Genomic DNA, 24141 nt, shown 5'->3' on the forward strand with positions numbered 1-24141 from the left:
CCCCGCCCCCGGCCTGGCACCCGGAACCCTCTGGGCGGTGACCCACCGGCATGTCCAGAGCGTCGCGCTGCCTCCCGCGCCCCCTGGGCCACCCGCGGAGCAGCGCCCCCGGGGTCGCCCCGCTGCTGTGGCTGCTGCTGCTGCTGCTGCGGCCGCTCGGGGCCGGGGCGGACTGTCCGTGCCGGGACCCGGCGCTGTGCCAGCCCGTCCGCCGCCGCCCTGACTTCGAGGTAGGAGCCCCTCGCCTGCCCCTCGGGGTCCTCCGAGAGACGTTAGATGGAACTGAGCCCTAAAAAGAGGTGGTGCGGGAGCTGAAAGCAATTGGACCACTGACTTGCCAGGACCTTTCTAGTTCTGGATTTCCTTCATCCTTTAGATGAGGAAGCTCAGGGAGATTGAGTAATTCCTTCCACGTCTCACAGCAAGTATGCAAACCCAGACCTGAATCCAAACACCAGCTCTTTTCATTATCCGGCTGTGTCGCTTGCAGGGCTTCAAGCAAGAAGCTAGGATAATGAGATGTTCGCTATACAGCAAGACCCCGTGGTTTTCAAGAGAATGAGGATTCAAACCTCACCTGTTGGGTCCAGTGGACAGATCATCGGCCTGGGGAACAAGGGTCCTGGTTCAGTCCTGGCCAAGGGCCAGCACCTTGGTTGCAGGCTTCTCCCCAGCCCATGGGGGGCGGGGGAGGGGTGGGCGTGCAGGAGGCAACCGATCAGTGTGTGCTTCTCTCACTTAGATGTTCTCTCTCTTTTCCTCTTTCTTCCACTCTCCCTCAGAATCAATAGAAAAATATCCTCAGGTGAGGATTAACAAGAACGAAGGAGAGAGAGAGAGGGGGCGGGGGTAGTGGGGAGGGAATATGAGGGTTCAGTTTGAGTCTCTGCACTCCAGCAGTGCATTGGAGAGCAGACGTTTTACTTACCTTTCTTTCTCTACCAACCACCCCTTTCCTTTAGGCACTTCAAAACCCACCAAGGAAGGGGAGTAAAACTAGGTCTTTCAGTGAATTTTCCTTCTACTCACCTAACCATTTGTAAGGCCTTTGACAACTTTAATCAGACTGTTTCAGAGGCAACATGAAAACAACCTGATGGCCTGGAGTTTGATGACTGCACAGGGAATTGGACATCAGAGCGGTGGAAAGGCTTAGTCCAGAGAGCACTGTTTTGTAACGTAGGGGCCATTGCCAGTTCTTAGACTAGCAGGTTAAGTTTGAGGCCGTGACAGCTCAATGCCAATAAAAACAAACACGTATACATTGTTTAGAAGAAAAAAATAAAAGTGGTAAACGTGTTACTGATGGAGAACCTGGTATGGAAACCTGTCATCGGAAAGACTTGTTGTAGCAACAATACCTCGTAGCAGGTTAGACAGTGTCTGTGAGCATTTGGGAACCAATTATGCAAGCACGTTAAAATTGTGTTCATTTTTATGTTCACATTAAATGGTCTTTTTTTCTACTGATCTTTTCTATGTTTTTCAAACCCCAAGACTAGACTACTTAGCTTTATTCTCCTTGCATTTTCAATTGGTTCATCCAGCTATCTTTTTTTTTTCTTTTTTAGGATTTTTATTATATCACAAGCCTTCAGTATTTTTTTTTTAACAAATTCAATTTTAATTATCAGAATCAAAGGGTTAAGTTTTGTGATGGATATATGAATCTAAAAACAATGAGCTGTTCAATTTTACATTTTTTATTTTTTGAATGTCAGAGAGAGGAAGGGAGAGGGCTTTTATTATATAGGATAGGATATCCTTCTCTTCCTCTCTCTTATTCTGTACTAGGTGCATGAAAGTTCATTTATTGAAGGGGGGGTCTCCTCAGCTCTGCCTGACCCCTCTCACAGTCTAGGAGCCCTCAGGGACAGGAGGTGACCCAGCGATCAGGAGAAGGCAACACCCCATCATATCTCTACTGCTGCCACTGCCGGCAGCACAAGCCTTGCCTGGCTCTGGTTACCTAAGCCTTGGGCGGCCCTGGGCGGCTGGGCAGCTCCATTTAAGGCTGGCCTGCACCTGAAGCCGGCCCTGAGCAGCTGGGGGGCTGAGGAGACTGAGGGGCTCCAGAGGCAAGTGCATGGAGCGGCCAGGCCCACCTGGGACAGGCCCAGCCTTGCCATGCGCCTGCCCCCAAAGGGGCTGAGAGGAATGGGCACCGCCATCTTGTGGCTGTTGGTGCCGCCATCTTTGAGGGCAGGACAGTCAAGTAACATATGCCCTCCTTATTGGCTCTGGGTGCTGCCATCTTTGCGACAGAGTGATGGTCAATTAGCATATTCCCTCTTTATTAGATAGGATGCACATCTTAGGCCCCACCCCTGCTTAAGATACTCTAATGGTTTCCCACTGATCTCAGGATAAAATACAAAATCCTCCTGGTCTCCAAAGTTTTACTTGATCTTGCCACCTTACTAGATCCATCTGATTCCATATACAGTGGTGCCTCACACAACGAACTTAATTTGTTCCAGGAGCAAGTTTGTTATGCGAAAAGTTCGTTATGTGAAACGCGTTTTCCCATAACAATACATGTTAAAAAAAATAATTCGTTCTGTAGCATAAAATATGCTAAGATGACATAAAAAAAGATAAATTTTTTGTTATTTTTATTTAGATACATCATGATATAAAAAAAATATTGAGTTTAACTTAAAAGGACGACTGCCGTGATACGTGCGTGATTTAATTCGTAATGAAGAACGATTGCCGTGATACGTGCTTAAGTTAAGCGCAGTGACTAACGACTGCCTGCAGTGCCTGCGCGGAAGGATGCAATACATCGGCAGCGATCGTGGAAGCTCGGGCGAAGCAGTCGTGGAAGCTCGGGCGACTTCGTTGTGTGAAACGAAGTTCGTTGTATGAATCATGAAATGAAGTTCGTTGTGTGCAGCGTTCGCTGTGCGAGGCGTTATTTATGCGAGGCACCACTGTACTTACAGGATCTTGTGTTCTAGCCACATTGACTTTCTTTTGGTTCCATAAATTCCAAATTCTCTTGAGGGATTGAAACCTTTGCACTCTTTTCTTTCCTCTGCTGAGAATGCTTTTTTTTTTTTTTTTTTGTCCATAGGTATGTCTCCTCCATTCTGTCTAGATCACATGTGTCAAACACAAGGCCCGTGGGCCAAATCCGTCCCGCCAGGCCTTGCAATGTGGCCCGCACCGCGCTGTCATCACTGTACTCCGCTGCGTTTCCATCACAATGACAGTTTATGACTGTTCAGTAAACCATTTGGCCGGCGATTTAGGCTGGATTTTAGATTTTGGCCCCTTCTCTGATTGAGTTCGACACCCCTAGTCTAGGTCATTCCCCAGGTTTCAGTCCTTTCCTAAGTGTGTAGTTCTCAGTGAAATTTTCCTGCCCAAGTAGGGAAGCAGGTCCCTTTATATGCTACCATGGGCCTCGGCATTTCCATGTAGCCCTTACCACAATTGTACTTAAATAAAGGACCTGTTCTTTCTATTTATTTATTGATATTTTTAAAAAATATATATATTTATTGATTTTGTACAGAGAGGAAGGGAGAGAGACAGAGAGTTAGAAACATTGATGAGAGAGAGTCATTGATCAGCTGCCTCTTGCACACCCCCTACTGGGGATATGCCCGCAACCAAGGTACATGCCCTTGACCAGAATCGAACCCAGGACCTTTCAGTTCCCAAGCCGACGCTCTATCCATTGAGCCAAACTGGTTTCGGCCTGTTCTTTCTTTTTAACCCCTTTGTCACTAATGCCTAGCAATATGCTCTTCCTATACCTTACTGGATGGAATTTAGTAAGTATTTGCTGAATCAATTAACACCTTATTTGGGATAAAGTAATAGTAATCAGTGAGCCTTCTGTGCTTTTAGAATTATCTGTGGGGTAAAAATACTGGAGAAACATAACATCACCTACTTCAGAATTTAACTTGAGTACTATTCTAAGAAGTCAGGTGCCCTAAAAATCATTCATAGAATTGCAGTATGACCTGGCCAGTACGGCTCAGTGATTGAGCATTGACTTATGAACCAGGAGGTCCTGGTGTAATTCTCAGTCTGGGCATGTGCCCAAGTTTTGGAACTGATCCCCAGTGGGTGACATGCAGGAGGCAGCTGATCAATTATTCTCACTATTGATGTTTCTATCTCTCTCTCCTTCTCCCTTCCTATCTGGAATATATATATATTTAAAAAAAATTTTTTTTAAGAAAGAAATGCAGTATCTATGGCTCCACCTACAACAGCCAGAAACTTGAGGGTTATCAACCTCCTCTTTTTCTCTTGCCTTACTCATTCAAATTATCACAAGGTCCTGTAAATTTTGCTTCCTTAGGATCTTTTGGATCTGTTCATTAATCTCACCTTTGCTGCTCCACAGCATTAGTTGAGGTCACTAACATCTCTGCCTATATTCTTCCAACAGCTTCCCTATTGACATTCTCCAGTTTTAGCCTCTCTTGAATCCATTTCCGCTTCAGCTGAAGGGATTTTCTGAAATTGCATACATATAGTAAATGAAGACCTAAAGTATAAATGTGAGACTCCTCCTTTAAACGCTCTCCCTCAGGATAAAATACTAATTTCTCAAGAGGGCTTTCAAGGTCTTTTATGATTTAATCCTTCCTGCCACTCTCTGGTTTGTCCCTGCTGTCGCAATCTCAATTCTAAGTGACACATCATCGTTCATCAACAGGACAATTTCACTTCTCTGCTCTTCTAATTCGTCTGATATGAGGGACTTTAAAAAAACTCTAATTTTTTTTTAGCATCTTAAACTCTTACATACTATGTAATGTTTAACTCAATTTTGTAACAATTCTGAAGCAAAAATGTGGTTTAAATGTATTAGTTTCTTATTGTCACTATAACAAATTAACACAAACTCTGTCTTAAAACAACACTCCCCCCCCCCCCAACAGTTCTGGAGGTCAGAAGTAAAACAAACACCCCAAAAAACAAAACAAAACAACAACAACAACAACAACAAACAAATTCTAGGTGAGAGTCATACTCAGTATTTAGTTACACAACCACCAAGCTCTCTCTGCCTCTAGGCCTTGACACTTGCTGCTATCTCCTCCTAGCTACTTTCCAGGCTGGCACATTTCCCCTGCCACCGATTATATGGGGACCCTGACCTGATGTCTTTTTCACTCTTGTACTTTCAGTGCCCCCAGTGCCTAGCATACCTTTGATGTTTAATGTTGGCATGCCACTCTTCTGAGCTTAATTGATGGCACTTGCTTATCCCTGTTGTCCTGACAGGTCTTTGTGTTTGATGTTGGTGACAAAACTTGGACATCTTATGACTGGTCACAGATTACAACTGTGGCACTTTTTGGAAAATATGACTCAGAACTTATGTGCTATGCTCATTCAAAAGAAGCCAGAGTAGTGCTGAAAGGTGAGTGCCAGTTTTTCCCAGATGTGTCCAGACAATTGGTAAGTTTACGTGCATCATTTCCTATTCCTACTATCCAAAAAATTCCCTTTTCATGTTCATCGGGCATATTTTTTTTTAGCATCTTAAACTCTTACATACTATGTAATTCATTTCACAAATACAAATATTATTAAAGAATTAAATAAACCACTGCATCATTTTGAGAAAAATGTGACCCCTATTTAGCATGATGACCTTAGCTAGTCATGGTCCACAATTTCTGCTTCTACTTTGAGAATGATTTTATTAATTATTCATAACAGTTACTTTGGAGATGAATGAGTAATAATAACTTTTTATTACTTTGGTATATTATTTATTCATTTGGAAGACTTAAATTGGGTGCTTAGAGTTCCAAAATAATGAGATGTTTAAAGGATAGTTTGATCTCTTCGGAATGGGGTTGTGAAGTAAATGTCATTAGACTGTGAAAAGCATATATGAACAAAATGTGTGTATTGATTTCACAGGAGATGTGTCCTTAAAGGATATCATTAATCCTCATTTCAGAACATCCTGGATAGCTCAACAAGTTAATTTGGCCAAAACACAATATATGGATGGAATTAATATAGACATAGAGCAAGAAGTTAATTTTTTATCACCTGAATATGATGCCTTAACTGCTTTGGCCAAAGAAACTACAGATACTTTCCATCGTGAAATTGAGGGATCACAGGTAAAAATTCCTTTGACTTTTTTGGGGGAATCCCTAAATTTCCTTATTAAGATGTATGCATGAAGGTATAATTAATAGAATTCATTTTGCAGTAATTGAGTAGAAAAAAGTTCAGCATTTATATCCTAAGAAATATTCTGGAACTTTGGGGATTTTATTTTATTTTTCATTTTTTTATTAAGATATTATATGTGTACATATCTTACCATTGGCTGCCCCCACCTCACTCCCATACATGCCCTCACCCCCTCAGTGTTTTGTGTCCATTGGTTATGCTTATGTGCATGCAATTTTAAAAGTTTTACAGAATTTTAAGATGATAAGTCTGTTCTCTATGTACATCAAGATACAACAAGGATTGCACCATCTTCTAACCTTGCAACAGGAATAGAAATATTAGCTAGGCAAAGGGATCAGAAAGAATCAGGAAGGGCTGTTGGTTAGGCCCTGCTTTCTCCTGTGCAGGACACAGACAGCTCCTGCCTTAGTGTAGAGGTACTATTAATACAGCTGCTCCACTGACTGAATCACTTTGTAAAGCACCCAAGGCCCATTAAGGCTCAAAGGACTGACTCCATAGAATCAGTCAGAGATATGACAAAAGGCAGAGTGCTTCCCCTCTGTCATCATGAGTGTGATTAGAGCAGGTCATAGCACAGGGCATCTTGCCAGGTAACGTATGGGTAACAAAGGATAATGTGGCCCCAGATTAGTAATTCTCAAACCTAGTTATAAACACACACACACACACACATACATACACACATACACACACTGGAACTCACTCCCAGGGATTACTCTTCACACAGTTTAAGTGAGCCAAGAGTCCATTTTTTTATTTTTATTTTTATTTTTTTACGAGTTTCACAGGTGATTATGGTTAAGAACTACTAGGCTTGGAGATTCTAGACCAAATGAAGACAGGAAACTCCTGAATTTTCCACCTGAAATGGACACATGAAATGTACAGCTGCAAAGGGAACAATTTCCTCAGAGAGATGTCCAGGACCTAACTGAGTGCCTACATATCTAGCACCTGAGAAAATAACATTGAAATGGTTAGGAAAGGGTGAGACACACTCTTGCCATAAACCCCACTCCTGACACAGCACCATTTAATAGGGAGGGAACCCAAACTGCAGCTTCTCTCTGAGGAAGGAAGGGTTTGGAATGCACCAATTTTTAAGGCTCCCACCTGAGGGATGGCCCCCCAAGCCCAGCTCTGAAAGCCAGAGGATGGTAGCTAACGAAGAAAAGGTTCCCAAGGCACTTGAGCACTTGTAATGGGTATTTTCTTCCTCCTCCCCCATAGGCTCAGCGCAGAAAGAGCAGGCAAAAAAACAATGTGTCTTCTAGTTCGGTGGTCGGCAAATGGCGGCTCAGGAGCCACATGCAGCTCTTTGGCTCCTTGAGTGCGGCTCTTCCACAAAATACCATGTGCGGGTGCGCATGTACAGTGCAATTGAAACTTCGTGGCCCATGCGCAGAAGTTGGTTTTCTGTCTGGGCTAGTCTATTTTAAAGAAGTGGTTTTAAAACACTCAGGGGGCCAAAGAGTCGCATGTGGCTCACAAGCCGTGGTTTGCTGATCACTGTCCTTGTCTTTTTTTGGGTTTGACTGCATAAAGTTGCTGCCAGAGGCTCTGACTTCTAATTAGCACACTTCTAGTAGTGACTGCAAACCTCCCCAGTCCCCAAACAAAATAACAAGGTCAAACATTATAAAAAAAAGACTTTAATGAAAGTGAGGTAAGTGATTTACTCCATAGTGAACTCAAAATAATAGTCATAACATGGCTCACTGAATCAGGAGAGCAATGTCTAAACAAAATGAGAATTTCAACAAAGAGATAGAAAACATTAAAAAATACTAAACAGAAATCATAGAAATGAAGAATAACAATAACAGAACTAAAAGATTCACCAGAAAGTTTCAATAAAAAACTACCAAGCAGAAGAAAGGATCAATAAACATAAAGGTAGAGAATTACATGTAATTAGAGCAGTAAAAAGAAAAAAGGATGAAAAAGACTGCAGATAGCTTAAGGAACTTATGAGACACATCAAATGGACCAAAATATGTTATAAATATTTATGCATCCAACATTGGAGCACCCAGATATATCAAGCAAATGCTAACATATTTGAAGGAAGCAATAGACAGCAATCTCTAATAATAAAAGTGTAATATGCTAATTAGACCGGACGTCCTTCCTAATGACCTTCCGGAGGAAGCCGGGGGCAGTGAGAGAAGCCCAGGTCCCGGTGCCAGAAGGAAGCCGGTGCTGGCAGCTGGGGGAAGGAAGGCCTGCTCTTGCACAAATTTCTTGCATTGGGCCTCTAGTTCTATAATAACAGGGGACTTCTATACTCCAATTTAAGCAGTGGATATGTTGTCAGTGAGAAAACGACTCTTTCATGGGATCTTGAGAAAATCATTTCAAAGATCCACATGTCAGAAATTGTGATGTCATGGTTTATTTGTGGTGCAATTTAAAAAGAGTTCTCCTCCTGGCTTCCCATGTCCAATCTCCCTTCATCGCATCATTGAAAAAGTCCAACCATGTCTTCAGCAGGGCCAAAGGAAAAGCCAAATATTGAGTTCCTGTTTCATAATCCTTGGGAGCCTGCATAGTCTGCCTCAGGCCGGATGGCAACTAGATCTGCTTGGTCATCATTTGTATCCAGGCGGGGGAGAACAAGAATGAATCGGACAAGTGCATGTCACTGAGGGAGAGAGAGAACTTCTTTGCTCATCTGAAATTATGTATTCTTAGGCTTGGGAGGAACCAGAAACTTATTCAAAATAATCAATTAGCCTGGCTGGTATGGTTCAGTGGTTGAGCACTGACCTATGAACCTAGAGGTCCCAGTTGATTCTGGGTCAGGGCACACGCCTGAGTTGTGGGCTTAATAACCAGTGTGGGGAATGCAGGAGGCAGCCAAACAATGATTCTTTCTCATCATTGATGTTTCTCTCTCTCTTCTTCTTCTCTCTCTCTCTCTCTCTCTCTCTCTCTCTCTCTCTCTCTCTCTCTCTCTCTCTCTCTCTCTCTCTCTCTCTCCCTCCCTCCCTCCCTCCCTCCCTCCCTCCCTCCCTCCCTCCCTTTCTGAAATCAATAAAAATATATTTAAGAAACTAACAAAATAACCAATTAGCTTCCCAAACTTTCTCGGGCTTGTATTGGGGTCCACCCCTAGTCAATGATCTTTTTTCCAGACTTACAAGCTTCTGTGGCTGAACACCTTCCACTGTGCCATTTTGATTTTATTGCCCATGTTTTTACTTCCCCTTTGTTCTATCCCTTTCCCCAGAGATCTTTGGGCAATGGACTGGTGGCTCCTGGTGGGGAGTGTGAAGCTATAGCTCCCTGGTGAGGCAAACAGGCCTCTGCTTCCCAGCTGAATATGCTCAACAATGTCTCCCCCTTTGCTTCCTTCCCCATCAATATTTAGCTAGCTCTAGTAACAGATAAGTTATGCAGACAATCACTATGGAGACTTCAATAACTACATGTTACAGCAGCAATTTCCAGCCCTTTTCATCTCATGGCACACATAAACTAACTACTAAAACTCTGTAGCACACCAAAAAATAGATTTTTGCCAACCTGACAGAAAAATAGGTATAATTTTGATTGATTTGTTAAAAAAATTTATAGTAATTATCTACCCTTTTTGTTCCAAAGTGACTTTTAAAAAAAACACGTGCCTATATTTGTATATCAGGATTTCTGGTACCAAGAACTAACCAATCAGATGCAGCTGTATAATATGATCTATATATTTATGGTTCAAGACAGGGCATTCATGCTAGAAGGCTATTGTTGTGTTGGCTGTTGTCATTTTTTATTTAGCAATCTAGGGGAAAAGAGGTGAGTGCCCCTGACTAAATAATCAGGTGTTGCATGTTTTAAAAATTCTTGCAGTACACTGGTTAAAAATAACTGTATTAGAGGAAAGTGACCTAACAGACAAAATACACATCTTCTCAAGTGCACATGCAACATTTTCCAGAAGAGAGCATATGTTAAGCCACAAAACGCATCTTAAAATGTTTAGAGGACTGAAATTTTATCAAGTATCTTTTCTGACCACAATGGTGTGAAACTAGAAATCAACCATAAGAATGTTAGAAACACTTGTCAACGTTGTTGCGGAAATGAGACAAACCCAGGAAAGCGGATAGGCAAGGCAAGTTTACTTCTGCGCAGTAGGGTGCAATGCAGCAGCAACGTGGAGGGCAGGTGCACACAGTGAGGATTCTGCTCTCCTTTTATTCCTTCCCTGGGGGGTTAGTGCATCCTACCCGGATTGACTGAGAGGCGTGGCTTCACATTCTAGCTTGTATGTCTTATCTGAGAAAAGCAGCACAATAAGGAGGAGGATGGGATGTCTGTTGGGGAATGGGACAAACTATTTCTTCTTCAGGAATGTTTGCCAGTCTGGTTACTTATTAGATTGTTAACTATCTGCCAGGAGATGAGGGAAGTTAATATGTAAATTATAACCTTGATAGAAAAGACTTCTTTATGCTTATAAGAAGAAAACTGGAAAACTCACAAATTAAACAGTATGCTACTGGACAACCAATGGTCAAAGAAGAAATCAAAACAGAAATAAAAGCATCTTGAGACAAATGAAAGAGAATACAACATGCTAAAAATCATGGGATGCAGCAAAAGCAATTCTAAGAGGGAAGTTTAATCTGATAAATACCTACATTAAGAAGAAAGCCCTCATAACCCAACTTTACACTTCAAAAAAACTAGAAAAAGGACGAATGAAGCTCAAAGTTAGTAGAAGAAGGAAATAATTATCAGAGTGGAAATAAATGAAATAGACTATAAAGACAACAGAAAAAATTAATGAAACTAAAAGCTGAGGTGTTCTGAAGGATAAAATTGACAACCTTTTTAGTTAGACTAAAAAAAGATCTCTATATAATGAAAATTAGTAATGAAAGAAGAGGCATTACAACTGATAAAGCAGACATCCTAAGGGTCATAAGAATCTACTATGAATAATTATATACCAACAAATTAGATTACTTAGAAGAAATGGATAAATTCCAATAAACATACAACCTTGTTATTTATTGGTAGGAATGCAAACTGGTACAACCACCACAAAAAATTAGTTTCTCAAGAAATTAAAAGAAAACAAAGACACTCTCTCAAAGAAATAGCTATACTCCCATGTTTATTGCAGCATTATTCATAAGAGCAAAGATGAAAATAGCTTAAGTGTCAACAGATAAATGGATAAGAAAATATGATTACAGAGAGAGAGAAATATTATCTAGATTTTAAAAAGAAGGAAAGCCTTAGCCAGGTACCACAGTTGGTTGTAGCCAGATGCACCGGGATTGCAGGTTGGGTCCCCATCAGGGTGTATTTGAGAATCAACCAATGAATGCATAGATGGTGGAACAGCAATTTGATGTTTCTCCTCAAAAAGGAAAAAGGAAGGAAATGTTGCAATTAGTGACACTACTTGAATAACCTAAATTGAATTCTGCTCAGGGAAATATGCCAGACAGATAAAGGCAATTACTGCATGGTATCACTTAGGTGTGGAATCTTAAAGAAACAATTTGAACTCAGAAACCAAGAGTAGGTGGTTGCTAAGGTCTGGGAGGAATAAGAAGAGTCTGGTAAAAGGGTGTAAACTGCCCTAATTGGTTTGGCTCAGTGGCTAGAGCGTCGGCTTGCGAACTCAAGGGTCCCAAGTTCAATTCTGGTCAAGGGCATGTACCTTGGTTGTAGGCACATCTCTAGGAGGGGGTGTGTAGGAGGCAGCTGATTGGTATTTCTCTCTCATCAATGTTTCGAACTCTCTATCCTTCTCCCTTCCTCTCTGTAAGAAAATCAATAAAATGTTGTGGTTTTTTTTTTAAGGTGTAAACTTCCATATATAAAGTGAATAAAGTCTGGGGATTACTACTGTGTTTCCTCAAAAATAAGACATCCTCCGAAAATAAGACCTAGCGCATGGAAAGATAAGACATCCCCTGAAAATAAGACCTAGCTCAACTTTGGGAGAAAAAATATAAGACATTGTCTTATTTTCGGGGAAACAGGGTATATAACATGTTGACTATAGTTGATGATGCCATCTTCTCGATAATAAAAGCCTAAGTGACTGTTACGGTGGAGTGACCAGAATGACCAGTCAGTATGATGTGCACAGACCACCAGGGGACAGACACTCAATGCAGGAGCTGCCCCCTGGTGGTCAGTACACTCCCACTAGGGGAGCGCTGCTCAGCCAGAAGCTGGGCTCACAGCTGGCGATTGTAGCGGTAGTGGTGGGAGCCTCTCCCATCTGCCCGGCAGTGCTAGCCTAGCTTTAAGGAGCAGTGAGCAGGTGGGTGTTAAGGAGCAAGGTTCCTGGATTTGAGAGGGATGTCTGACTGCCGGGAAGTGGACCTACCAGTAAGCTGGCAGGCAGACATCCCCCAAGGGCTCCCAGACTCAGAGAGGGCACAGGTCCTCCTGAGGATCCCCCCCCTCCAGTGCACGAATTTTGTGAACTAGGCCTCTAGTATTGTATAAATGAAAGTTGCTTATAAAGTGGAACTTAAATGCTATCATCAATAAAGCAAATATGTGAGGTGATGGATGTGTTAGTTACTTGATAGTGGAATACTTCTGATAATATATATGCATATCAAATCATCATGTTGTACACTAAATATATTATTTCAATACAATGTTATTTGTCAATTATACCTCAACAAAACTAAAAAGAATGTTAAGCCTAGACAGTGCTTTTTTGAAGACAGGGACCAGCTCCTTTGAACATGTCTAACACAATGTTTAAAAATTGTTTATCAAGTGAGTGAATGATACCTGCCTTTCAAAATTTTAAAAATTAAGTTAACTAGAAAATATTTGTTTTATATATAGTATGTAAAATATATTTTGTTATGTTTTATGTAAGTAATATTAACCAATAATTCTAAACCTATCTCAGAATTACCTGGGAGTACTTGTTAAAAATATCCCCAGTGATTGGTTCAGTAGATCTAGGATAGAGCCTAGGAACTATTTTTTTTATCAAGTTGTACAAGGTGATTCTGGTACATTTGGTCAACGGGCATTTGAGAATTATTGAGAAATTAATAAATGATATAAGGATTGATCTGTGTGGAAATCAGCTTTTCAGATTAGTACAATTTATACCAAGAATAGCAAATAACTGGTATGCCGGCCACCAGATTCCTCTCCTCACATACTTTGCTATCAAAGACTTAACCATCATTTTTTTTTAATGGTTTCATTTACTTTAATAATCAGGTGTTGTTGTTTTTAAGTGTTTTTTTGTAATCACCACCCAAAGATATGTTTTTCCACTGACTTTTAGACAGAGTGGAAGGGAGGAAGTACATGCCCTTGACTGGGAATCGAACTCCTAACCCTTTGGTCCAAGAACCAATGTTCTAACCACTGAACAAAACTGGCCAGGGCTCCCCAGATTCTTTACATTGCTTTTATTGATAAACTAGGGGCCCGGTGCACAAAATTTGTGCACTTGGGGGGGGGGCAGCCTGTGGCCTGTCACAGTGCGGAAGCCTGGCGATCGATCGCCTCAAAGAAGTAGACCCCACCCAACCATCCAGGGCTCCTTAATGGATTGCCCCACAGAGGTAGGCCGGAGCCAGGTTCCTGCCTCTGCACCATGTGGAGCCTGAAGGTGGGCCCACAGGACAGCCTCTCTGGATCCCCAAGCAGGCCTTGCTGCGAGGAGCCAGGAGGTGGCGGGACCCCCTTGTGGAGGCAGGCCTTCCAGGCAGGCGCTATGCCGTGCAGGCAGTGTCAAGCCCAGCCCGAGGGCATCATGGCGTGACCACTACTTAGGCTTTTATTAGTAAGATTTAGGATTGGTGAGTGAAAAACAGTAACCTGTTTGCTAGTGCTTGATTAAGCTATAGTGAGAGTCAAGGAGGAAGAGATTGAGCAGCAGGACTATTTCCATCTTTGAGGGGCAAGTTGAACAATTTGGGCTTCTAGGTCAAATTCATATTAGGTAGATTAGTGGTAAGGACAGTTGCCAAGATAGACCAGATTGTGGAAAGTCAAGAATATCAGACTTAAAAGTATGCATTTTATTCTGTAAGTAACAGGTTACATGTGTAGAAAGTGCTTAGAGAAGAATATTGTATAGCAGTATATAAAAATTTCTAGAGGAGAAAAAGAGACCAGTAAGGACTACCCCAATAATACAATAATAGGATTTATGGTTTGGATTGGGATGATGGCATAACCCTAACACTCAGCAAGTGTTGGAGAGAGAGAGAGAGAGAGAGAGAGAGAGAGAGAGAGAGAGAGGGAGGAGAGGAGAGGGGAGGGGAGGGGAGGGGAGGGGAGGGGAGGAGGAGGGAGGAGAGGAGAGGGAGAAGAGAAAGGGAGGTAGGGAGGGAGAGAGAGGAGAGAGGAGAAAGAGAGGCAAAAATAGAGCCTGGAAGGAGAAATTTGTTTTGGGGGAAATATGAAATTTTATAGAATTTTGGTCTGAGAATTGAAGAGCTAGAAATGCTCCTGAAGAGTTCTTTCTACATCCTTATATTTATAGGTAGGAACACAGATTTAGATGTTTTAAATTACACAGACCTAGTTATACAGAGCCAACACTAGAACCAAAGTCTTGATTTGTCTAAAATATTAATATTGCCTTCTCAAAAATATGAGGTTAACTATGAAATCCAGGTGAAAATACTATTAATGCTTAGGAGAGAGGTAAAGACTTACAAAATGAATTTGAAATATATTTAAAATAGTATAGCTCCCATTTTATAATAGGAAGCAGCAATAAAGCAGGGTCAAAGAAGTAAAATTTTGCCTTATAACCTATAAGGTTTGTTTTTGTTTTTTTGTAGAGCTTCCTTTAGTGTTAATATCCAGAGAATTATTGAGAGAACTTTGAGAAAGTCTTAAAAATATTAATAGTAGAATAAATTGGCCAAAGTATAAAAATTTTAACTAAAGTATCTCAATCATTTGTAATAATGAATCAGTGGGTTTACTGAGAGCCTAAATAAGAACTTTTAATGAAACCTTAGAATATTTGCACACATATAAGGCTTATTATTACTTGGTTAAGGCAAACAGACTTGTTGTAGAAGATTGGCTCACCATTCAAAATGAAAGATAATTTATCACTCAAGTTTTATTGGAATATTTCCATAAAATTGGACAATTTAAGTGATTTATTCATTTCTGGTTGGTTATCTTTACCTGTAGCTATAAAACACCACTATTCTTTAATAATGTAATTGTAAATCAGGGGTTCCTACTTCTAGGCCAGTCAGCTTGTACCAACATATGACTGACCAATGTATCCTGCATAATTATAATACATATTTGTATTGATTCCAGAGAGGAAGGGAGATGGAAAGATAGAAACATCAATGATGAGAGAGAATAATTGATTGGCTGCTTCCTGCACACTCCCTACTGGGGATCAAACCTATAACCTGGGTATGTGTTCTGACTGGGAATCGAACCCTGATCTCCTGGTTCATAGGTTAATGCTCAACCATTGAGCCATACCAGTCAGGCAGTCTGGGTAATTTTTAAGAAACTTTTGTATTTAATTATTTTAGTGTGCTGATTTTATTTTCCAATTGCTTTCCCATCACACCATACTGTCATTATACCTGTTTCTTTCAATTTGTTGAGTTTCCAATCTAACCTTTGAAGACATTTGAGTTAAAACTTCCCTTTTACACAGTTCACTGCTCTTGAAATTGTATATGTTCAAATAAATCTGGTTGCAAATATAGGTCCATTATCCAAATATGTGTCCAAAATATTGTCCAAATATATGTCTGGATCAATCCATGTAGGCAAAAAAATATATATGTTTCTTAGAACTTTTCTAGTTTCCTATGTGTCAGACTCTACATTCATATATGAAAGCAGTTCTGTTTTCTTAGATAGCATTAGATGAGAATATGTAATCAACAAAACATCTAACAAAATATACATATTTGATCCTGTTATATAAAATGGTTTGCGTTTCTCCACAGGTAACCTTTGATGTAGCTTGGTCTCCAAAGTGCATAGACAGAAGGTGCTATAATTATACTGGAATTGCAGATGCTTGTGACTTTCTCTTTGTGATGTCTTACGATGAACAAAGTCAGATCTGGTCAGAATGTACTGCAGCAGCCAATGCTCCCTATAATCAGACAATAACTGGTAAGACATACCAAATAATCATTTATTGCTAATATTAATTCCATAACCTCAAATACTAAGTATTATTTTAGTATTTCCAAGGCATTTGTATACCTTTTCCATGCTTTCTTGAAACATGAAAAATGTTAATTTGGAGAGCTTTAAAGTTTACAAAAAATTTTAAGGTTTTCATTTAATTCTTCTAAAAATATTCTAAATAAGTATGTTATTTATTAATCATCTATTGCACATGAGATTAAGGGTGTTATCTTGATTGTACAACTATGAAGAATTACATAGTTGAAACTCAAGCAAATGTTTTAATTTCAAGTCAGCACACTTCTCTCAAAATTACATAAAAATATATTTTTTATTCTAGAACTTAGCAAGATATTTTTTGTTGAAATAACCAATGTTAAATAATTTAATTTAATAGCAAAGATAGTTATGATGTGAATATTTTCTACACATGATGGATATGATTAGCTTTATCTCATTTGACATTAACTATTAGTACATGCTGTATTACAAATTATATACATACCTAGGAGATATTATAGATTTGGTTTTAGACCTCAGCAATAAAGTGAATATTGCAATAAAGGAAGTCATAATCATTTTGTGGGTGTAGAGTCTGTCATCAGGTTGCCAAATAAGCAACATCTTTGAGGTACAACAAGGAGGGTATGCTTGTATAGCATCACAAGTAAGAGTATTTCTGACCTGTCATTCATATGCATTATCCTTTCCAAAGTTTGAATTGGTTTATATCCCATCAACCATTGAATCAAAGGTTGCTTACTATCTTATGGACTCAAGTGAAATTTTTCTCAGATAGTTGGCACTGATTTGTTGATTGGTTAATAAGTTAAAAAATTATTTCTTTTTCATATATAGGTAAAACCTTAGAACCTGGCCTCATTTTAGCACCCCTAGTTGTTTGGACAGATAATTAACAATTTGACAAATAATTTGATTCTGTTATAATTTAATATAATCTTCCCAAACTGTATTTCATGGAAGAGATGATAACTGTGCTCTATCAATAAAAGTTTCATAATCTTGATGAACAAGAATATATCCAGAGACAAATGGCAAGGCAGGGTTGGTTAGAGAGCAACCAAAGGACTTGTATGCATGCATATTAGCATAGCCAATGGACACAGACACTGAGGCTGTGGGGGCTTGCCCCAGGTTGGGGATGAAGGGGGGCGGTGTCAAGTGGGGAAAACAGAGACATATGTAAAACTTTAGAAAATAAAGAAAAAAGTTTCATAATCAAATATGTTTCAGAAATGATGCATAACCCACCCCTTTCTTGGCTATTGAATGATATACTATAACTTCAAACGTTATGAAAAGTAGCAAATTTATTTAACATTCTACATAATTTTAGAACTTCTCTTAGTGGAAATACACATTTTTCAGCATTGGGCAAAAAGGGATCCATAGTACAGTATTAGTTTTTTGCAGAAATGTACCTGTTTTATAAACTTAGATGCTGCAAGGCTTGAATAAATATATTAGTAGATATATGAAGGGGAAAATATGCTTTTTCTCTCCCTATTTGATTAGCTTATGATGACTACATCAAGATGGGCATTAACCCTAAGAAACTCGTAATGGGTCTTCCCTGGTATGGTTATGATTATACCTGCCTGACTCTATCAGAGGTAAGAAGAACTCATTTCTCATGTAATTTCTTTAGTATTTTTAGATCTTGCTGTAATATATAATATATAATATATAATATATAATATATAATATATAATATATAAATATAATATATAATATATAATATATAATATATAATATATAATACTATATTTAGAATTTACCAACTCTTCTATATATAGAGTATATAAACTTTAGAATTTCTGAAATATAGTTTGAGACTAAAAAGGAAAGGTTTTATTTTTAAATATTCAATCCCATGAAAGTTTCTGAATGTCCTATGTTTTCATTTAATAATGAAATTTAATTTTCATACTATATAATCAGAATATCTATATAATATACATTTTTTCTAATAAATAGTTTTCAGTATATTTTCTGATTTAATTCTTAACATATACTTAAGTGATACTTTCTAACATGAACATTTTTGCATTTCTAGGATCATGTTTGTACCATTGCAAAAGTCCCTTTCCGGGGAGCTCCATGTAGTGATGCTGCAGGACGTCAGGTGCCCTATAAAATAATTATGAAGCAAGTAAAGAGTTCTCTTTCTGGAATCCTATGGGATGAAAATCAGAAGTCTCCATATTATAACTATAAAGTAAGACTTTTCACAAGTTATAGGCATTTATTTCTATTAGTTTTTATAATTGCATATTTTCATAATTACCTGTTTGATATGGAGAGTTCTATCAGTATTCTTTTAGGTAAACATATTGACTGCTGTTTCTAGTAGTAAACTTGTCTTTGAATCTGTTTAATCAGGAACTTTACTTGCCTGGTGAGCAATTCAAGTTATGGTCACAGTGGCCACTTGTCATTGTAGGTGGTATAATAAAAACATGCATATCACAAACAGGATTTCCTGAATAGCTGACAAATATGTATGAAGACAGTGATTTCTAATAAGCTTTGGGAAAAAATAGACTGGAAACCTCCATTTCAAAGTAGATAGAGACTGAGAGGCTCCTATGCAGGAAGGAATGAGGCTGAGAACAAGAAATGCCATCATGGACTTTACAATGGAAAATGACATCATTTCAAATTTATTTCACAGTCAAACTATATGATATGAGACCAATGAAAAACAATGTTAAAATTAGAAACTAAAAATATTACAGAGACATGAAGAAATGGAGTGAATGATAAGCAATTCTGTCAGGTAGTGTTTAATAAATAGGAATTGCAATACCAAAGAGGCAAAGAAAAGTTATATTTTTCATACTTTACCTTTAGCATAATAACTTTTCATACCTCAAAAACCTACGTACTAGTTTTGACTTCACTTTGGATTATTACTGTAAAAGAAGCCCTAAAAAGATATGATGTAAATTAATTCCAGTAAGAATATCTATTTTTAACTAATGGTCTGATAACCTTTTTTAAAAAAATGATTGCAAACATACATATTTAACAAATTATAATGGATTTATATCTATACATGCCTATATATTGACTATGTAGAAAACTTTACTGTAGAGTTTTCTAAACTTTAGAGTCTAGTGTGCATACCTAGTAATTAAGCTTTGGTATACTGTAACCTTGCCTTTGCCAAACAGTATTTATAGAACCTTGTTCTAGAAACTGTTAATATTTCACACATCACACACACACTCACACACACTCACACACACACACACACACACACACACACACACACACTGGCCAAATAAATTTGGAAAACAATGCATACTGTATGTCCCTCCTGGAGATTTAAAATGTATATTATAAGAAAGGATTTGAGAAGTGCTGCAGTACATACGTCATTTTTTAAAACATAGAACCTTGTTCCTAACACTCTTAGGAACATGGAGGGGGAAGAGTGTTTCAAGGATATGTCTTGTAAAGACTGCATTAACCAATTACACATAATTTAGAAATATGTAATGCAGAATAATAGTTGATGCTGTGATGTAGTGTTTTGAATCTGTCTTTTTTTTCTGTAATGAATAAGAAGACACATTCTTTTAGATCTCAAAATTCAGAATACATTCTGAAGAGCCTTGAAGACCATTAATTCCATGGCACTTTAGACAACAATCTAGTCATACTGCTTTTGTTCCTCTTTTTGTTGATTGTAAAATTAGCAACAACCAAAATCAAGTTTCTGATGTGACTGAAGAGAGTCTCCTCTTTTTTATGCTACTCGGCAATAGCTGCTTCATCTTGCTACTCAATATTTTTTAAAGCATTTATGCCTGAATCATGCATATATCACTCCTACATGCATTCAGTTTTTCATCCTTTGATCCTTCACTATTTTTTTAAAATATATTTTATTGGTTTTTTTTTTTTTTTTTTTTTTTTTTAACAGAGAGGAAGGGAGAGGGATAGAGAGCTAGAAACATAGGTGAGAGAGATATCGACCAGCTGTCTCCTGCACACCCCCATTGGGGATGTGCCCTCAACCAATGTACATGCCCTTGACCAGAATCCAACCTGAGACCTTTCAGTCTGCAGACCAACACTCTATCCACTAAGCCAAACTGGTTTCGGCGATTCTTCACTATTTTGAGGCACTTGAAATTTCTTAACAGTGTCAAAAAGGCTCAAAGTACTAGTTAGAATGATGGCAAATTCAAAGGTATTTGGATTTGCTCCTAAATCTTCAAAAATAAATATTTCTATATTTAGGTACAAGTTCTTCTAGTTGTCTTTTAATTGTGAATTACAAATGTTACTAGATCTAAATATCTGAAAGTACAGAATATAAGATATAGTATAAGACATGCTTGTAAGTAATCTATTATACTTCAATACACCATAGCTTATTTATTTACCAGTGACTATTGTCCTTCAAAGAAGTTATTTTAGGAGACTATTCTAATTTCAGTGGTGCTATCATTTTTAAAAAATGTATAAACCAATCTTGAGCTCCCCCCGCACCTCTAAGAAAAGGGACAGTCTGGTTGAGAATTACAGTGCATGTCCTGGCCAGTGTGGCTCAGTCAGTTGGAATGTTATCTTGTGCACAAAAAGGTGTGGGTTTGGTTTCCAGTCAGGACACATACTCAGGTTGTGGATTTGATCTCTGGTTGGGGAGTGTGCAGGAAACAATTAGTCAGTGTTTCTCACATTGATGTCTCCCTCCTTCCCTCCCTCCCTCTGCCTAAAATTTATTTATTTTTTTAAATAATTGCGCCCTAGCCAGTTTTTCTCAGTGGATAGAGCGTCCACCTGTGGACTCAAGAGTCCCGGGTTTGATTCCAGTCAAGGGCATGTACCTTGGTTGCAGGCATATACCCAGTGGGAAGTGTGCAGGAGGCAGCTGATCAATGTTTCTCTCTCATTGACGTTTCTAACTCTCTATCTCTCTCCCTTCCTCCCTGTAAAAAAATCAATAAAATATATTGTTTAAAAAAAAGTTATCAGCATTGATTTAGTTGAAAACTGCCTTTAAAATTTTCCCAAGATGTAAATAAAATCAGTAAATTATTTTTAACCACAGGTCATTCTATTTTTACCTCCTATTTCCCCCCTTCTTTTACCCTTTTGCCTAGATCTGCTCATTTTCTCTCTCCTTTATTTAATAAATGATATACCTTCTAAGAGAGAAAGACTGTCAGTGCTAGAGACATGTGTTATGGGGAGAAGGACTTCACAAGATAGGACTTCACCCTTAACTGCCCTCCCCTGCAGGGTTGATTGCCCCCAACTGCCCTCCCTTGCAGGCCTGGTCCCCCCCAACTGCCCTCCCCCACTGGCCATTTGTGGTGGCCACTTTCTAGTTTATGGTTTTCATCAGATGTGTGCATAAGGCACCCATGGAGTCCAGACCTTACAGGCTCTTAGATCAATTCAGTAAGACTTAGAAAAGAAGTTACTTTCCTTGCCTATTGCCATTCCTCTTGATTTAACTAATGCATCATAAACAAAAGCATCTGTTGAGGTCCTAACTAGGCATGCTTCTAGAAACTGTAGGGAATATAAAAAAGTGTATAAGCTGGTATCAGAGAACCACAGCAGCGATCCTCCTTAGCCTCGCCTGAATATCACAATTACCTAAAGGAACACAGAACAAAAACAAACAAATACATATCAGAGCACTAGTCCTGGAAGGTTTTAATTCAGTCAAACAAATTAACTGAAATCTGTACTCTTAAAAACTCCACAAGTGACTCAGATATACATATTGGTTGATAATCATCAGATCAGGGCAAAGAAGGAATCTTAGGGCATGAGAAGACCTTAAATGGAAGCTATTAGGAGGCCTATTTGTATAATCTCTGCCATTGTAAAAATGCCACAAGCAATGATATCTACCAAGTATCACATACAGAGCCATGCAATCATAGTGCCAGAAGGTGATGTGCCCTTACATTTTTATTATTTCACTAGAGGCCCAGTGCATGAAATTCGTGCATGGTGGGGGGGGGGGGAGATATGGAGCGGGGTGTAGTATCCCTCAGCCCAGCCTGCACCCTCTCTAATCCAGGACTGCTGGTTCCCAACTGCCTTCCTGATTGCCCCTAACCACTTACACCTGCCAGCCTGATCACCCCCTACCATTGCCCTGCCAGCCTGATTGATGTCTAACTGCCCCCCTGCCATTCTCTTTGCCCCCAACTTCCCTCCTCTGCCGGCCTGGTCACCCCTAACTGCCCTCCCCTGCAGGGTTGATTGCCCCCAACTGCCCTCCCTTGCAGGCCTGGTCCCCCCCAACTGCCCTCCCCCACTGGCCATTTGTGGTGGCCATAATGTGTCCACATGGGGGCAGGATCTTTAACCACAAGGGGGCAGCCATCTTGTGTGTTGGAGCAATAGTCAATCTGCATATTACTCATTTATTAGATAGGATAGAGGTCTGGTGCATGGGTGGGGGCCAACTGGTTTGCCAGATCAGAGTGGGGGTTCCCTTGGAGCATGGGGTGGCCTGGGCGAGGGGCCTGTGATGGTTTGCAGGCTGGCCATGCCCCCTGGTGACCAAGTGGAGGCCCTAGTATCTGGGATATATTTATCTTCTACAATTGAAACTTTGTAGCCTGGAGTGGAGGCCTAGGTCAGCCAGGACAGGTGAAAAATTTAGCTTCCTCTGTCACCATGGGAACCCTAGCCTGCTCTTACCAGCTCCGTGGTTGCATCATTTTTCTTGGGATTTATCTTCTATAATTGAAACTTAGTACCCTTGAGTGGAGGCCTGGACCCGCCAGGATGTGTGAAAAGCTTGGCTCCCTCTATTGTGGGGGAAACCCAAGCCTCCCTCCTGCTCTCTGTGGCGGCAGCCATCTTAGTTGAGGTTAATTTGCATACTCACTCTGTTTGGTGGGCGTGGCTGTTGGGAGTGGCTTGTGGGTGTAGCGAGTGGTGGTTAATTTGCATATTACTCTTTTATTAGGTAGGATTGTATCCTTTTTGAATCCTTGAAATTTAGAAATGTTTTCCCTCTTATTGCACTGAATACGTAAAATTTCCACTTTCATTTATTTGTATAGGACCCTGCTGGCCATTTTCATCAAGTGTGGTATGATAATCCGAAGAGCATTTCTTTAAAGACAGCATATATACAAACCTGGGGCTTACGGGGCATTGGCATGTGGAATGCAAACTGTCTTGACTACTCTGGAGATGCTGTAGCCAAACAGCAAACAGAAGAAATGTGGGAAGCCTTAAAACCAAAGCTGTGAACATCTTTTGTCAAACTACTAAGATTTGAAAAAGATCTGTACAAACAGATATAGTTTCTTGAAGAGATGAAAATTTATGCATTTTTGTCATATGGCTGTATATGTTACTTATTAGTATATTAATAAAACAGATAAAGTGATGCTTTGTATGTGGAATTATAAATTATGTAGATAATAAATATAGATATATATTTCAGTGTCTGGAAACATAAAGGTAAGAAACAAATGTATTTACTATCCTATATAATAAAGAGGTAATATGCAAATATCACCCTCACACCTTCACACAAGATGGTGCCCCCAAATGGTCACAAGATGGCCACCCCCATGTGGTGACAAGATGGCCACCACAATTTAGCCAGCAGGGGAGGGCAGTTGTGAGGGATCAAGCCAGCAGGAGAGGACAGTTGGGGGCGACTGGGCTGGCAGGTGTGGGCATTTAGGGGTGACTGAGCCAATAGGAGGGACCAGGCCTACAGGGGAGGGAGCGAGGATAGTTATGGGAGACCAGGCCTGCAGGGGAGGGCAGTTAGGGGCAATCGGG

At 39.7% G+C, this 24141-nt stretch overlaps 1 protein-coding gene across 1 annotated transcript; it reads left to right on the forward strand.

Annotated features, from left to right (window-relative positions):
* CTBS (chitobiase) lies at positions 1-23734 on the forward strand. The gene is made up of 7 exons (XM_036443730.2): positions 1-230; positions 5257-5395; positions 5905-6113; positions 16146-16317; positions 17872-17969; positions 18413-18574; positions 23406-23734. The coding sequence occupies exons 1-7, from the start codon at positions 51-53 to the stop codon at positions 23595-23597; spliced, it is 1152 nt and encodes a 383-aa protein (XP_036299623.1). The 5' UTR covers positions 1-50; the 3' UTR covers positions 23598-23734.
* Positions 23735-24141: the final 407 nt, after the last annotated feature.

This window comes from Pipistrellus kuhlii, unplaced genomic scaffold, assembly GCF_014108245.1.
Source record: "Pipistrellus kuhlii isolate mPipKuh1 unplaced genomic scaffold, mPipKuh1.p scaffold_m20_p_2, whole genome shotgun sequence".
Lineage (NCBI taxonomy): Eukaryota > Metazoa > Chordata > Mammalia > Chiroptera > Vespertilionidae > Pipistrellus > Pipistrellus kuhlii.